Consider the following 15,002-nt stretch of genomic DNA (forward strand, 5'->3'; position numbering starts at 1 on the left):
AATCCTAGCTATAGCAGAATTTTGACCATTTTTTATTTTCTGCTTTATTTCTATAATTAACAAATCCTCAAATGCGTATAGTACATATTTAAAGTACAAACAATTCCTATTAAATAGCAAATATGTTCATTATTAAATAAACGTGGCTAGTTTTTCTCAAGATAAAATCCTTCTGTTAATATTGGTGTAAGATGACTTACTATATTAGAAACACCAACTATCAAGAATAATGTTGATTATTCTATGAAAAAAGAATGTGGTAAAATTTAAAACAGCCTTAATATTTTGAACAGATACTTGTTCGGGAAGTTTTTGGGTTTTTGTTGTTGTTGTGTTTGTTTTTGGTTAAATGCCTTATTTTGGGAGATAATTCAAAAGTTAACTTTTGAATGTTATCGTTAAGTCAATTTTTATAATTTTTAGGAATAACCTGTTGCTTGGTTAATCTTTTTAAAAGCTTGTTTGTCTTTGACTTTTTTTGTCTCTTTAAAAGACTAATTTAAAAGGCTAATTTTAGTAAAACCACTTAAATGCAATAATAACACAAAACCTTAAGTTCACTTCCTCCATTTTGTTCTGTGTAAACACAGCTTTGTTTCATAATAGGTCAGAAGACGTTACGCTAACCATTAGGGGGAAATTTGAATTGCTCTGAGTAGTGGAAACCTTACCAGACTTAGTGTTTATCCAAAAATTTGATTGGAAACAAACTACCACCTGGCTTTTCAAGAAATTTTCTTCTAACTATTGGCAGAGAATTGGCTTGGTGGTTACCTTGAAAAGAGTGAGCCACAAACATCAAGAAGAGAAGAAATCATTTAACCCTCAAGCCCAGAACTCCTGTTAGCCAAACACCAATATCAATGGACATTTCTTCATACTACCTCTTCAAAATAATTACAAGGACATGAAGTCTAAAGAAGGATTGGTTTCCCATTGAGTGACACGTCTCCACATGCCACTACTACCTTAGTCTTCATTCCCAGGAGACTGGTACCACTACACAGGACCCATAAACAAGGACTGATGTAGAGTTAATGTTTCCTTTACCTACAAAAATGACATGGTAAAGAAAACTATACTTATTGTAAGACACGCTGCCTAGGTAAGACAAGGCAGGCATAGGCATAGGATTCTGCGCTCAGAATTGTTTTCTTGGAGTGCACAAAGACAGCGCAGACATGTCTCTGTTATTACCGCCAACCCTGAGCAGCACACACGTGTTTTCAGTGTTTGCACGCACATGCAAAAGCCCGTGTAGCTAAGATACTAAATGCGCTTGTATTTTCTCTATTTTATTTTCTTTAACGACCAGAACCATTTACCATAAGCAAGCATTAAAAGAGAGCTGGTTTAACACGTACTACCCCCTGAGAGGTTTGTTTGTTATGTCCTCTGTGTAAATGGGAGGATGAGCACGTGTGGGCAATGAGTAGGTCAGGCAGACCACTCATTCTGGTTCTTCTCAGAAACTGCAAATGCCTCTGCTGCTCTGGGCCTCAAGAGGAGAAGAAGCCAATATGAAATGAAATCCACCATTCGTGAGCATTGCTGTGATCCACCACACACATTATCTCAAATACTGTCCAAACAATCCTAGGAAATAGAGCTTTCCCCCTATTTCAGAGCGGAAGAACATAAACTGATCTTTGAGAGCACTCTTCCTTATACATAGAGTGACATGGAAAATAAAACATGGTTTGGAGTCGTTTAGGTCAATGGACTTAGCTCTTTCCTTTACAAGGTTATATCTTTTATGAGATTCTAAAATGCAAATGAGGATGACTGCATGTACGTTACAGGGCCGCTGAGAAGATTCAAAAGGCTTTCTGTAAAATTTCCAAGTCACATCCAAGCATTTACTCTAGCTGCGAATATTCGATTGCTATTCAGCAGGGCTTTATTGACCAACTGCTACAAGGTTTAGAGCTCAATAAATGTCTGCTGAACAGCAATGTATGGCTGTAATTGGGTATCAGTTGATATAATTAGAGGCATGATTCACATTACATCCATACTCTGCAGATGCATATGGCCTGCCTGGAGAGACAAACAAATAAGAAAGCAAATACAAGCATGCGCACCAGCTAGAACAGAGATGGTCACAGAGTATGTGCCTCAAGGAGATTTGTAAAGTTTGCTACAATAGAGAAGACATTTGAGATGGAACAAAGAAGTGGGAATCTTATCTACTCCAGGGAAGATAAAGACAACAAAAAATGAAGAAGAGGAAAGAATGACATGAGATGTTCTTTGGTCAGCAAGAAGCTTGGTGGGCTCAAGAAGCCAGGAGTAAAGGAACAGTAGGATCCCAGGGGAAACTGTAGAGCAATCCCCAAATGTAATTTTAAATTTTCTAGTAGCTAATTAATAAAGCAAATAGGAATAGATGAATTATGATTAAGAACACATTTACTCATTACCTGAATTTTTGTCCTAATGTTATCAATACCTTTAAGCGTTAATGATTATGTTCTTCATATTTCAGTGCTGTTTTTTTTTTTTTTTTTTTTTTTTTTAGCTCATGTGTACCTTAGGCTTGAAGAAATTTTAATGGTATAAAATGCATTCCAAGTGCTCATGAACCTCATAAGGCTATGAGTTTCAGGGAGATTTAAAAGGCCAGAGCCTTGTTTCAGGACCATGGACAGTACCAACAGTTACCTGGATCCTGGAAACCAAGAAAACATCTTCAGGGAAATAGAGAATTGCAAAAGGGACTGTCCATTCTAAAGACACCTGGGTCATTTCTCTTCTAGTGTTCTCCACCTCGTTATCTTCTAGTGTTATTTATCTATAATATCTCCCCTGTCCACCCTCTTGTGTCAAACTGGAAATCAGGAGGTGTTCTTCCAAGTAAAATGAAAATAGACCTGTCAACATGCCCCTAAACTCTCTCCTGAATTCTTCCATCTCTGTAATACACAAGATGTTAATATCATCTGTTCAAACCACAACAGCATCCTTATTAGTCAGCCTAACATGAGTCTAGCACTCTCCAAGTTGATTCCTCTATTGTTACCAGTTTCTTCTGTTGTCATGGTAGAACAGTCTAGAGCATCAATGTTTCACTGCACCAGCAATAAAGTTACTGTAAATTATACTTGGCAATACTGTGGTTACATGCTGGAACTTTACATTTAAACTCATAATTAAGAAACTGTACTGACTTTGGAACTATCATTATTTCAAATTTCCAATTAAAATATTTTAAAATACTATCTACTTAGCCACAGTCCACACAACTACCAATTTGTTTTCTAAACACAATATTTTATAAAAAAACAAAGATCTGGTGAAAACTACAAGTAAATCACAGTCTTGCTAGACTTCAGTAGCTGCTTCAATCGGTGCGTGGGCATGTTGTTAGTCAGACAGAAATGAGAGTGCATACAGGGCCATCTGGTCACAAAGTCATGCTCCCTCACATACAACAAAAGCTAGAGAATTGTGTGTCACCTTCAGCAAGATGAAAGACCAGTAGAAGCCATTCAGAACAGATTATTAGAGCTGTGCTCCTGAAGGACAGTTTAGGTTTCTCCTGCACGAAGTAAGTTGCTGGAAAATATTCAAGCTGGACACCTTCCATTCCTGTGGCAACAAAACCCACTGACTTATGGGAAGGGGTAATCAATTTGACAGTGTGGTATGTTCCTTTGGAAGGCATGCTTGAAGACCAGAAAGAGGAGTTAGTTTGGATTGTACAGAATTCACTGAAACGATTTTAAATTTTGAAGTATAAATAATAGTACCTGTTAAATAACATTGTTAGCATGTTAAATTCCTATGAATTTTCCTCAAAGGTTCAAATTATATATACTTCACAATTTTAATAAAATGTCTACCCTTGGAATGAAATTTGACTTCCCCCTTTGCAAAGTGGCTATTGCAATGTGCTTGAATTAATGACACTGATCTAATAATAAAAACTATGGCATTCCTGTGAGCATATGGAATCTGCTCTCTCGAGTACCCTATCTAACAAGGAAGGCACTCAGAAATGTCCTGGGAACTGTTGGCAGCTTCTTTGGTTCTTTGGCTCCTGAGAGCTTCTATGTTGGTAAATAATAATATATAATTGCATAGACATACATGCACACACAGTCTTCACCAGCTGCTGGAGCCATCGGCGTCAGAGGCCTAAGCATGAAAATCATCTGACGTGCAGTCAGTGGCTGACATCCCACATAATCTGGCAATCCTTTCAAGTTGTCATTCTCAGTTGTCTCATGTCAGATGAATTAATAAGCTTGCTTAAATTCCTTGTGAACAGATGTTCATGCAAGTCAAAGCTCTTTCCATGTCAGGAACTGCTGAATTACTTACGATTCTTTCCCTTTAATTAGGCTTGGAACAGAAATAATATCAAGACTTCAGCATCTCTGAAGGCAAAAGAGTCACAAAGTTTAGCTAATAATCTTCATTCACAAAATCATTTTTAATTAAAATTATAAAGAGGTTTTCTTCCTATGCATTGGTTCATCACAGTCATGTTCAGAGTTGTCACCCCACAAGGAGAACTAGAGAGCACAAGACTGAAGCTGGTATGTCCAAGTGCTGTTCTAAAACTACTTTCCAAAATACAACTGATGTGCTTAGAGACCTGGGAATCTTAAAACTCTTCTGATGAATTGTTTTCACTAGGAATTGCATATTCTGCATAAGCTCTCTCTGACTTATCACATGTCAAGTTATGACATTACATATTGAGTTACAAACCATAGTTGGTAGGTTGGCTGAAAGCAAAGAGTTATTTGAGACTGTAAAATAAATCTACACACGATTCTTGTTTGAGAAGAAGTCTAAAATTCTTTAAGTGTTTCTTACTATTGCCAAACCACAACTGCAAATGTTAGTCATGTTTAGTAGGTCAACCTCCTGAAGCCACTAAGCTAATTTTGAGCCAAATGAAGTATTTTAATCATAACCAAAATTAATTTCTTTAAAAAAAAACTACTGTGTCTTCAGTAGTGATATTGGTGTCCCTGTAAAAAGTATCATTATAGAAAACATGAGACTCTAAGTCATACATACCATGTTCTCTTGCTACTTTGAGCAGAATGTGTGAGCGTGAATGACACATTAATTAGCGCACAGGAAGCTCTTGACCAGTGAGCCCTACAATGTACTGCCCACTTTATAATGTTAGAATAATAGTATTCTTGGCTGTTCCAGACTGTCATTCAATTCCCTGCTCCACCCACTGCCAATTCCTGATTTCTCTGAGTTCTCTTAGCAGCACAGAAGCTAAACTGAACATGAAGACTTTATGTAAGCATGCTTAGTGTTTCTTCAACTTGAACCTGAAGAGCAAGAAGAAAACCCAAAGGGGGGAAAAACTCCTTTGGGAAATATTGAGAATGTCTTGGAGTGGAACAGTGCAAGGTGGCATAGGGAAGACAGCTGCCTCCGAAGATAAGGTTACTGTGGTATAGTACTAATATCACCAGTTTAGGTAGGGTGAGGAGCTGTGCGGCACTTTTCCTCGGGAGAGGTGCCAGGGCTGTCATCTGCGCTCCTTTGTTTGGCTCTGACCTCCAGAGCTCTGCTGTAGGGCACCTTAGAGTGTCCCAGGCAGCTTCATACTCATTCCACAATGCAGTCCTTCTCCTCAGACATGGTCTTAGAAAGAGCAGATTTGTGTGAGACTTGAGGAAGAAATGTCCCTTAGAAATAATCTCAGAAAAGTCTTAAGATCTGGTCAGAATAACCCATTTAGTCTTGTATCACCCAGAACTAATTTTGAACAAACTTGACAGGCTTCCCAGTCTTTTTTTTTCCCCCTAAAGTTTTTGGACTTTTTTTTCTTCTTATTTATTACAATTTATTCAATTTATATCCCAGCTGTGGCCCCCTCCCTTACCCCCTTCCCAATCCCACCTTCCCTTCTTCTTCTTCTTCTTCTTCTTCTTCTTCTTCTTCTTCTTCTTCTTCTTCTTCTTCTTCTTCTTCTTCTTCTCCTCCCATGCCCCTCCCCTAGTCCACTGATAGGGAAGGTCCTCCTCCCCTTCCATCTGACCCTAGCCTATCAGGTCTCATCAGGACTGGCTGTATTGTCCTCCTCTGTGACCTGGCAAGGCTGCTCCTCCATCATGGAAAGATGATCAAATAGCCAGCCAATGACCCATTCTAGCTAGCTAGCTAGCAGAGGGCCACATTGGTAGCAGGCTGTGTTTACAGCCTGGGCAAACCACAGCAGCCTTGTGAAAGTCTGGGTCCCTAGGGCTCCCGCCTCTCCTGAGTTACAAATTCAGCTTGGTCCCAGGAAGAAGGCTTCTTGGGCACTTCCGTACTTCACTTCTAATGATTTCAGAGAGCGTTGGGATGTTATATGATCCTTCAGGGTGGGAAAGCCTGAGGGTCCTCTGAACCAAGGTTTCCTTCAGAAAAATATCTTTCTTTTCTTTTTTTTTTTTTTTTTTTCCTGCTGAGGCAACAAGGGCATTCAGGGCAGAATAGGAGTTAGTTTCCATGTGGAAAGTATTAATGGCAGCAGTGACTGGTGAAACTGGGTCAGAGGCACATTTTTCCTGATTTAGTACATGCTATTTTTTTTTTTTTTTTGTTCTCTAGCCACCTTTTCTGAGGGTAAGGAGACCTTTGATGAAGAAAATCCAGCCCCAGAACGACAAACAGAAATTGTAGTTCATGAGAGAAAACATTCATAAATTCAAAGCCACAGGCAGGCCCCATCTAGAAATTTTCACGGAATCTTTGTGAACGTTTTAGGTATATAGTTTCTGTTTGGGTCTGTTAGAGCTGCAGTGCTTAAAAATACAATTAAAATAGTTTCTTTTGTCCAAGCAATTTGCTTCTTTCTTTCCTATGACATGAGCACTATAAACAAGCAGAAATGCCCTTTCAACAAACTGTTTCTCACAGTCAGAATAGACTATGAGAGGACCTAGATGTAACTTACATGTTGTCTATAAGAAACATATTAGTCTCAGGTCAACTCAGCATTTTTTTTTTTTTTTTCTGAAGGAGGGTAACTAGCATTTCATGAGCAAAAGCAGACTTTATCCCCAGGTGTTGATGTTCTCTGGCTCTAAAGGCCTGAAACCATTGCTTACATTCTCAGAGCCTCAGACTCTTAATTTCTATAATGGTAATAAAAATAGATCACGCCTCAGAAGGCGATATTGACAGTAGCATATTAAGAACTGTGTATGTCACATAAAAATGTACAATAAATGTTAGCTATGATTGTAGACTTGTGAGAATAATATTGTCATGCTTATTAGAAAATACAGAATTCTTGAAATTTAGAGGGTTTTTTGCATAAATTCCAACAGCAATGTTTCAAAAATATTTTCTAATAATAGATGAGAAAAAAGAAATTGCTATTTGATATAACATGATTTTCAGACTGAAGAACAAAACACTTTATTACATGTTCACAAATTAGAAGCACATCTCAAGAGGCAAAATGAAGTTGTTCCCCAAAACCCTACTTTTAAGACAATATACACACAAATGTATAGGGTGAAAAAAAAACATTAACTAATGATCAATTCGGTATAACCTCTGACTAACAGATCCAAAATATTAAAAATTACAAAAAATACTAATAATTTCAAAACAAAAAAAATTAAGACACCCAGGCACTAGAGAGATGGCCCAACAGTTAAGAACATTTGCAACTCTTCCAGAGGACCCTGGTTCAGTTCCCAGCTTCCACATAGCATATCATAACTGCCTGTAACTCCAGTTCCAGGGGAACATATGTCCTCTTCTGGTCTTTGCAAGGCACAAGGCACAAACATGTATACATACATACATAAAGGCAAATAGTCATACATATAAAATAAATAGAAAGGAATCAGAAGAAAAAGTAAAAGAAAAAGAGAAAGAGGAGGCAGGAGAAGAAGAAAAAGAATAAAGTGATTATTAATTTTCTATTGGGATTTTTTTTATATGTGGAGGTCGCTAAATAATTATTCAGTTATTATTAAGAGACCACTAAATGTATTACCTAAAATGAGAAATACAACTAAAGATAGACAGGGAAACTCATGTTTACCTCACAGCTTCCAGGTACTACCTGACACAACCCCAAGAATTCTGTGTGAGTGTGTGTGAGCATGTGAGCATGCATGCAGGTGTGTGTATGTGTGTACATGTTTGTGTGTGTGTCTGCTGCTAGGGATTTGTTTTAAAAAGGCCTTTACCAAGTTAGTGCTCTACCACTGAACTGTAGCCAAGTTCTCTCACTTTCTTTGTATTTTTTATTTTGAGACAAAGTCTTACTAAACTGGCCTTGTGGTCTCCCTGCCACATCCACGGGAGTAGCTAGGATGATGAACCTTGCTGAAATTGGTAGCTTTTAGTTGGCAGCGAACTTTGTGTTAGAGGCTGGAAGATCCGTGTTTAAGGGCACCCTGGGCTTCATAGTAAGGCCCTGTCAATAATAATAATAATAATAATAATAATAATAATAATAACAATAATAATAATAACAACAACAACATGGAGAAGGAGAGAGAAAAAAAGAGAAAAGGAGGGGAAGACCAGAAACGTTAGGGGAAAAAATGCCATGAAAAAGAAAGTGAAGGAGGGAGAGAGGATGGAAAAAAAGAAACTCTAAATGTGTTTTAGTCATATATAATTTACCATAACTAAATTTCAGTTCGTGTTTTTTTTTTTTTAATTTAATTTAAAAACATGTTTGAAGGGTGTGGTGGCACACTCCTTCAGTCCTAGAACTTGACAAGCAGAGGCAAGGAAATCTCTGTGAGTTGAAGTCCAGGCTGGTCTATATTGTAGGTTCCAGGTCAGCCAAGGTTATATGAGACCCTGTCTAAAAAACAACCTCTACACATAAAAAAAAAAAAAAAAAAAAAAAAAAAAAAAAAAAAAACGCAAAAAAAAAAAATATATTAGGTGTAAAAGAAAGTGACGGCATAATGGTAACTCCATGGGCCTGTTTCCACACACCATTACTGCCATAGCCATCACTACTGCCAACACAGCCACTGTCCTGCACTATTTCTTTCTCCTCAGCTGACAACCTGGCCCCACCCTGCCCCCCAACCATGCCCTGCCCCACAACCCTGTCCTGTCTCAGATGCACCAGTCATCTCTAGGCCTTATTTCTTCTTTCGTATATAACAACATGAGGCCAGCACAATCTCTCATACCCTTTTTGGCTCATACCCTCTCTATTTCTATCACTGTTACAAACCTTTGCCCTGATGCCATAGTTTAAGCCTCAGTTTTACAAATGTAGCATCTTGCTTGACCAGTGATTCCTAGAAATATGTATGCAATGTCAAAATGGATATTTTTTTTTTTCTTGGCAGGATTTTACCTGCAGCTGAAACAATTTTATGAAAACTACTCAGTATTCAAGAGAACCATTTCTTTCCCCAGAGAGAATTAATCATAGGCAAGGACTGGAAAAGACATTTCCCTAGTTGAAGCTCAAGCCTGCTCCTGCTGAGAAACCCATTCTATTTTAATTTGCCAATTAAAAGTGGCCTGGGAAATCTCAGACTGTCATTATCTCATTAAAAATACATACTCCTCACTCCCTTTTCTGTCTCTGGAGAATTAACACTCCAGCAGCCCAACTGCTTTCTGCAATGGGAAATTAACATCATCCTCAGTAGATGACCTTTATCTTGGGTCAGTGGAAGATGGCGTCTTCTACATTAACAATTGCCAAAAATTCTACACAACTCGCATTGTTGTGTCTGTGGACACGTGACTGGATAGTTATCTATGGAATTTACTGAATGTTGGGAAGAATTGAAAAGGAAATAGAAGTATTGCTTTCTGGAAGAGAAAGTCCCAGGTATTTTAAGACCCTCCCCTTAGGAGGATCTTTGACTGCTATTTGGCTCTTACTCCACCCCTCCCATCTGTCATGCCAGATTATGTATGGAATGATGTCACAAACACTGCACTGATGGTTAAGATTGCTGGTTTCTGTTTTTATGCCAGCCATAAATCTTATCCTCTAATAAATGGTATGTGGAGATGGTTAATAGGAGAAAACTGGAATGCCTTAAATCGTATTGCCTGGTATTGCTTTTCAGTTTCCAGTGAGTCATAAATACTAGGCATTGAGAGTAAGACAGAAACACCTCAAAGAGGCTGGGTGTTGCCTCATAGTTAATAATGCCTGTGAATAATAAGGTAGTAAATGATAAAAGGATGCCACTGCCTTTTTGTCTATGCCTGAGCTTACATCTGTGTGCACACCTTCCCATTACTAAGTATTAACAAAGGCACTTTTCAAAGAATGAACTAGTTATCTCTGCCTAAGGAAACACACAGTAGCATTGTGCACTAGGGAAAGGCCCTATGTCCATGTCCAAGTCAGAACAACATTTACCTTATTTCCTTGAAAGCCCTTTGGGCCTGGATCCCCTGGAGGTCCACCAATGCCCTGCTCCAAGATAAAAACCAAGAGTTAGTTCAGGTGCCAAACTAGAAAGAGCAAGGCATCCCTTAGGGTTCTCAGGGGTCCTGGAGTCAGTGGCCAGAATATGCGGCTCAAACCTACTTTGGGATCACATTCAAATGAGGATCTGCTTAGCATAAGGTCCTTGAGTCACTTTAACAGCTTCTACAACAACCCATTCCAAAAACAAAGTGTTCCTAATGGGATGATTGTTTTCTAAGCTGTGTGTGTGTGTGTGTGTGTGTGTGTGTGTGTGTGTGTGTGTGTGTGTAGATTATTGAAAGCTGTCACTGCAATGACCACTCATCACCTTGCCCTGGCAATTCCAGGCCAGAGCAAAGAAGTTGGTTAACTGTATGTAGTCTAAGAATTCTTGGGTTAAAAACATAACTTTCAGCCTATTTGAGGAGGGGTGTTTTGTTGGCTTGGATTTGTTCTTATGTTCTGCCTTGTTTTGTTTTGTCTTTGTGGTATCAAGGATCGAGGTTAGGGCTTTGTGACTGCTTGATAACCACTAAGCTATACCTCCAGAGCTTCCGGAGGTTTTGTTGTTGTTGTTGTTGTTGTTGTTGTTGCTGTGCAATGCTGCAGTCACTTCTTCATACTCATCTACATCCACTGTTGCTCCAAAAGAGGAAAGCCCCATCACTGAAAACAGTGGTCCAAATTATTTTCTGGGTCCACAGTACATAACTGAGTTTTAGACTCCTTCCATGTTTTCAAGGATTAACTACTTTCATTGAAAGACTAATATATTTAGATAAATACATTTAAACAAAAATGTGCAACTCTTAGAATTACGTTATAGAAAAAAAAAATCTACTTCCTTCCCATACCTACCTGACCTTCTCCATCTAAATTCTTTTCCATTCCTTTAGCTATTGACTAGATGGGGTTATCTATCAGCTGTACCTGTCTTTAGAGAGCCCAGGTTAATCAACACATTAGTAAAGTGGTTTACCAAACTTGATTACATGCTGGAATCTCTTGGAGCCTTTGAAATAATACTGGCACATGGCTCCTAGACACTGATTTAGCTGAAGACAGTGAGATCAAGGGATGATTGCTGCTGATGTTTTGTTGTGTTCAAAGCTCTGAAGGTGAGTCAACTTCCAGCTTATTTGATTTTTTTTTCCTTCTTACCTGAATTCCTCTTGGTCCCTTTGGTCCATCTGGCCCTGGGGGTCCCTGTGGAATAAAATTAATGGTAAATATCTCTAAATATCCATCCTTATAAAATATATATTTTTAGATGCAAAAATATGTTCTGGGTGACAGTTACTCTTCCCTGGTTATTCAAATATCAAAGAGAACAAATTGAAATGATCTTAATGATCCTAATTAACAAGAGACCTCAGACTTTGCTTCAATAAATAAACTCCAAGAAAATCTAATTTTACATGCAAATATTTAGCCTATTTGTCGATATTTGTTTCAGAGGAAAAGAATTGCTTCACATAGTTTATTTTTTTTTTAGAATATCCTATTAAGTATATATATTCCTGTAGTTAGTAGAATATTGCTTCCTTTGAGCAAACCAATGTCATTAAATCAGCAGTGAGTTTGCCTGACAGCTAGATTGCTGTTTGGAATTTGGCAAAACACTGTTCATAGTCAATAATCTTACAAACTATTTCAATATGCCCCATATCTCAAAATATGTTTACAATTTATTTTATGTAAATATAATACAGTCTAAATTACCTTTTCCCAGCTTTTTACCTTTTTTGAAGTTATTTGTCAAGAATTGGGACCTAACATAGTTTGTTACTCATTTCCTGGTTTTAACGTTATAGTGCTACTGATGTGTGCTATTTTAAATAACCCTAGAGTTGACACATGTGTTTTCACCTTTGTCCCATTCTAGTTCATCACCAAGGATCCTAGAAGATGGCTACTGAAACAGAGACCATCGAAGGGTCTGTCTCTCCATTGTCTATCAAATATATATCTATTTATACATACATATGTTATATATTTTTTTCTATATTATATATAACATATACCGATTATATATAGAGATATATATCAGTAGCCATGTTCTCGGATCCTTAGCAGTCAGAATAGAACAAAGATATTTAGATATGTATATATGAATATATGCATGTATATATTTATATATATAACTTACGGGATGTTAATCAAGATGAAGTATCATTTATTACCTTGCTGTTTGATAATTTGGTGTGTAAAATAATGCTAATGTCTTAATTTCACTCCTTTGATTGCAAGCATATTTGAATATTTTCACCATTTTTAGCCATTTATGTTTCTTTTTGTCTCTTAATGTTCAGACATTTTTCTTATAAATTTATGTGAACTCTTCACATCAAGAACGACATATTTTTTGGACCTTATATAGACATATATATTCATATTTTTGTATCTTAACAATGAGATATACTTTAAATGAATCACATCTTATAACTGGCAGTATTTTTCCTTTTGGCACCGAAAACATTGCAGCATTTTACAACATCTAGGATCTTAGTCGGTTAAAAATGTCAATTATTTTCCAACCATTTTAAACTCACAATACTTCCCCAAGTATTTGGCTCTCAATCTCTTTTCTGTTTCATAGACTCATTCTTCTGTACGTTCCAAGCCCCACGTCCTTCTCTCATTTGAGTGTTTTCATTGTCTCACTTTGATTAACCCAGACATTATCACCACACCTGCATTCTGCAGATCCTGTCTACAGCCTTATAGTAGTTTATCGGGTTCCAGGAAAGATCAAGCTATTTAAAGTATTTGATTCAGCAAGCCAGTACAATTATTTAATCCGCTTCCCCAACCTTCGGCCTATTATCTTTCGTCACTTCCATCCAAAAATACAGAGATGTTTTACATTTCATTATCTTGGTAACCTTCATAGTCAATAAACTAAATTAACTAAATTTGCAGCTAACTAAAGTGGCAACTATTTTTATTATGCCTTTTGGGATTGTTTACCATAATACATATTTTTATATACTCTCCATGTAGTTTGGGTCTATAAAGGAAGACTTTAACATGATAAATTGAATATGTCTCTAGTTTAAATTCCTTACCTATCTTTATTATGAACTAAGCTAAACAGTAATGTTATTGTTTGTCTTGCTGCAATCCCCAAATTCCAAACCTTTATATATATATATAGTTGTGCCACATGCTTCCTATAATTTCACTAACTTTATAGAGTTTTACACTCTTATGTGTGAAGTTGAATCAGGTCTTCCCAGGGCATCCAACTGCCCCTTGCATTGACTATCAGTCAATCTTTTCACCACAAAGTGCAGTAGGGTTGACTTCAAAGATCAGGGTGTCACAAAATGGCCATAGTGGCCTCTGAAAAGGGTTTGGGGTAGAGCTAATTATTTAAGTTATCTATGTATCTTCTGGTTTTCTATTTCATGTTTTACAGATGTGGAAACTGAACTCCAGATTTAGGAGCGGTCCACATAATTCATTCCAGGAACTTTCCCTTAACAAAACTCAGGCCAAAAGGAATCATAGCTGTTAACATTAATAAAAGACAAAACAAATCAACAACAACAAAAAAACATTTCTTACTTTGTCACCTTTGATTCCTGGTTTGCCACATTCTCCTCGTTCACCCTACAAACAAACAAACAAACAAACAAACAATAAATACATACATGCATGCATACATACATACACATAAATACATAAATAAATAAAATATTGACAGTCTTCAATATTCCAAGTTTTAGAAAAAGACTCCTCGCAATTACATAAAACAATGCAATCTGCACAATTTCACATCATTTTCATCCTCAATGTTGAGGGGCCATTCAACTTTGAAATTTTTTGTTCATGAGTTCTCCTAAGTTTATTTTAAATTTATTCAAATCAGTGGTACTACCCGATGGGGGTTTGTTTAAAGTTGGATGAGATTTGAGAGAGAAAAAGAATCTGAAGAAAAATAACCGATCACCTACCATTTATTGTATCTCTTTGTACAGCATTATGACTCCAAATGAGGCATCAGTTCTGCTTATACAATCAGGAAATGTAAACTCTCTGAGATATTATCCCTCAACTGTATAGCTAGAATATAATAGTATAGATAATCGTCTAGAAAGAACAGAATAGAATCAGGATCTGAACCCTGCTCCCTTTAACTCAGTCCCTATATTTTTCATAATGTCAAGCTCTACTATGAATACTGATCTTGTTCGCTTGTAGCATTAGCATAGAACACTGATAGACCGTATTATATCTAGATAAGGCAGCCATGATGAGTTAGCGAGATCCTCTGGAGGAAAATGGGGCTCACTGTTGGGCATGATGCATAGTTTTCATTATTACACTTATTGTATATCCTGCCTAGTGGTTTATCATAAAATTGACATTAAAATTATGCTTTAGAATTTTTAATGGTATTTTGCTGGTGCTACCTTATATTTACTGCCTTAGGTAAATATTACTTTAATTTTATACTTTGAGCATTTGTGATTCAAAAACATTAAGAAAATGTAATACACATACATACACACAGATGATAGTCAGATAGATAGTTAGACAGATAGATAGATATAGGGATATGTTGAATACCTTGTATCTTGTAAGAAGGAATTTTTTTTCTGAAAAC

At 37.0% G+C, this 15,002-nt stretch overlaps 1 protein-coding gene across 1 annotated transcript in view; it reads right to left on the bottom strand.

Annotated features, from left to right (window-relative positions):
* Col28a1 (collagen type XXVIII alpha 1 chain) overlaps positions 1-15,002 on the bottom strand; it is a 147,626-nt gene that overhangs the window by 113,532 nt on the left and 19,092 nt on the right. Inside the window, exons 8-10 of the mRNA XM_055612840.1 lie at positions 13,961-14,005; positions 11,552-11,596; positions 10,340-10,393 (exon numbers count right to left, since the gene is read on the bottom strand). Coding sequence (XP_055468815.1) covers positions 10,340-10,393; positions 11,552-11,596; positions 13,961-14,005 — 144 coding nt within the window. The remainder of the gene's footprint in view (positions 1-10,339; positions 10,394-11,551; positions 11,597-13,960; positions 14,006-15,002) is intronic.

Source organism: Psammomys obesus, unplaced genomic scaffold (assembly GCF_907164565.1).
Source record: "Psammomys obesus unplaced genomic scaffold, mPsaObe1.curated_primary_1811, whole genome shotgun sequence".
Lineage (NCBI taxonomy): Eukaryota > Metazoa > Chordata > Mammalia > Rodentia > Muridae > Psammomys > Psammomys obesus.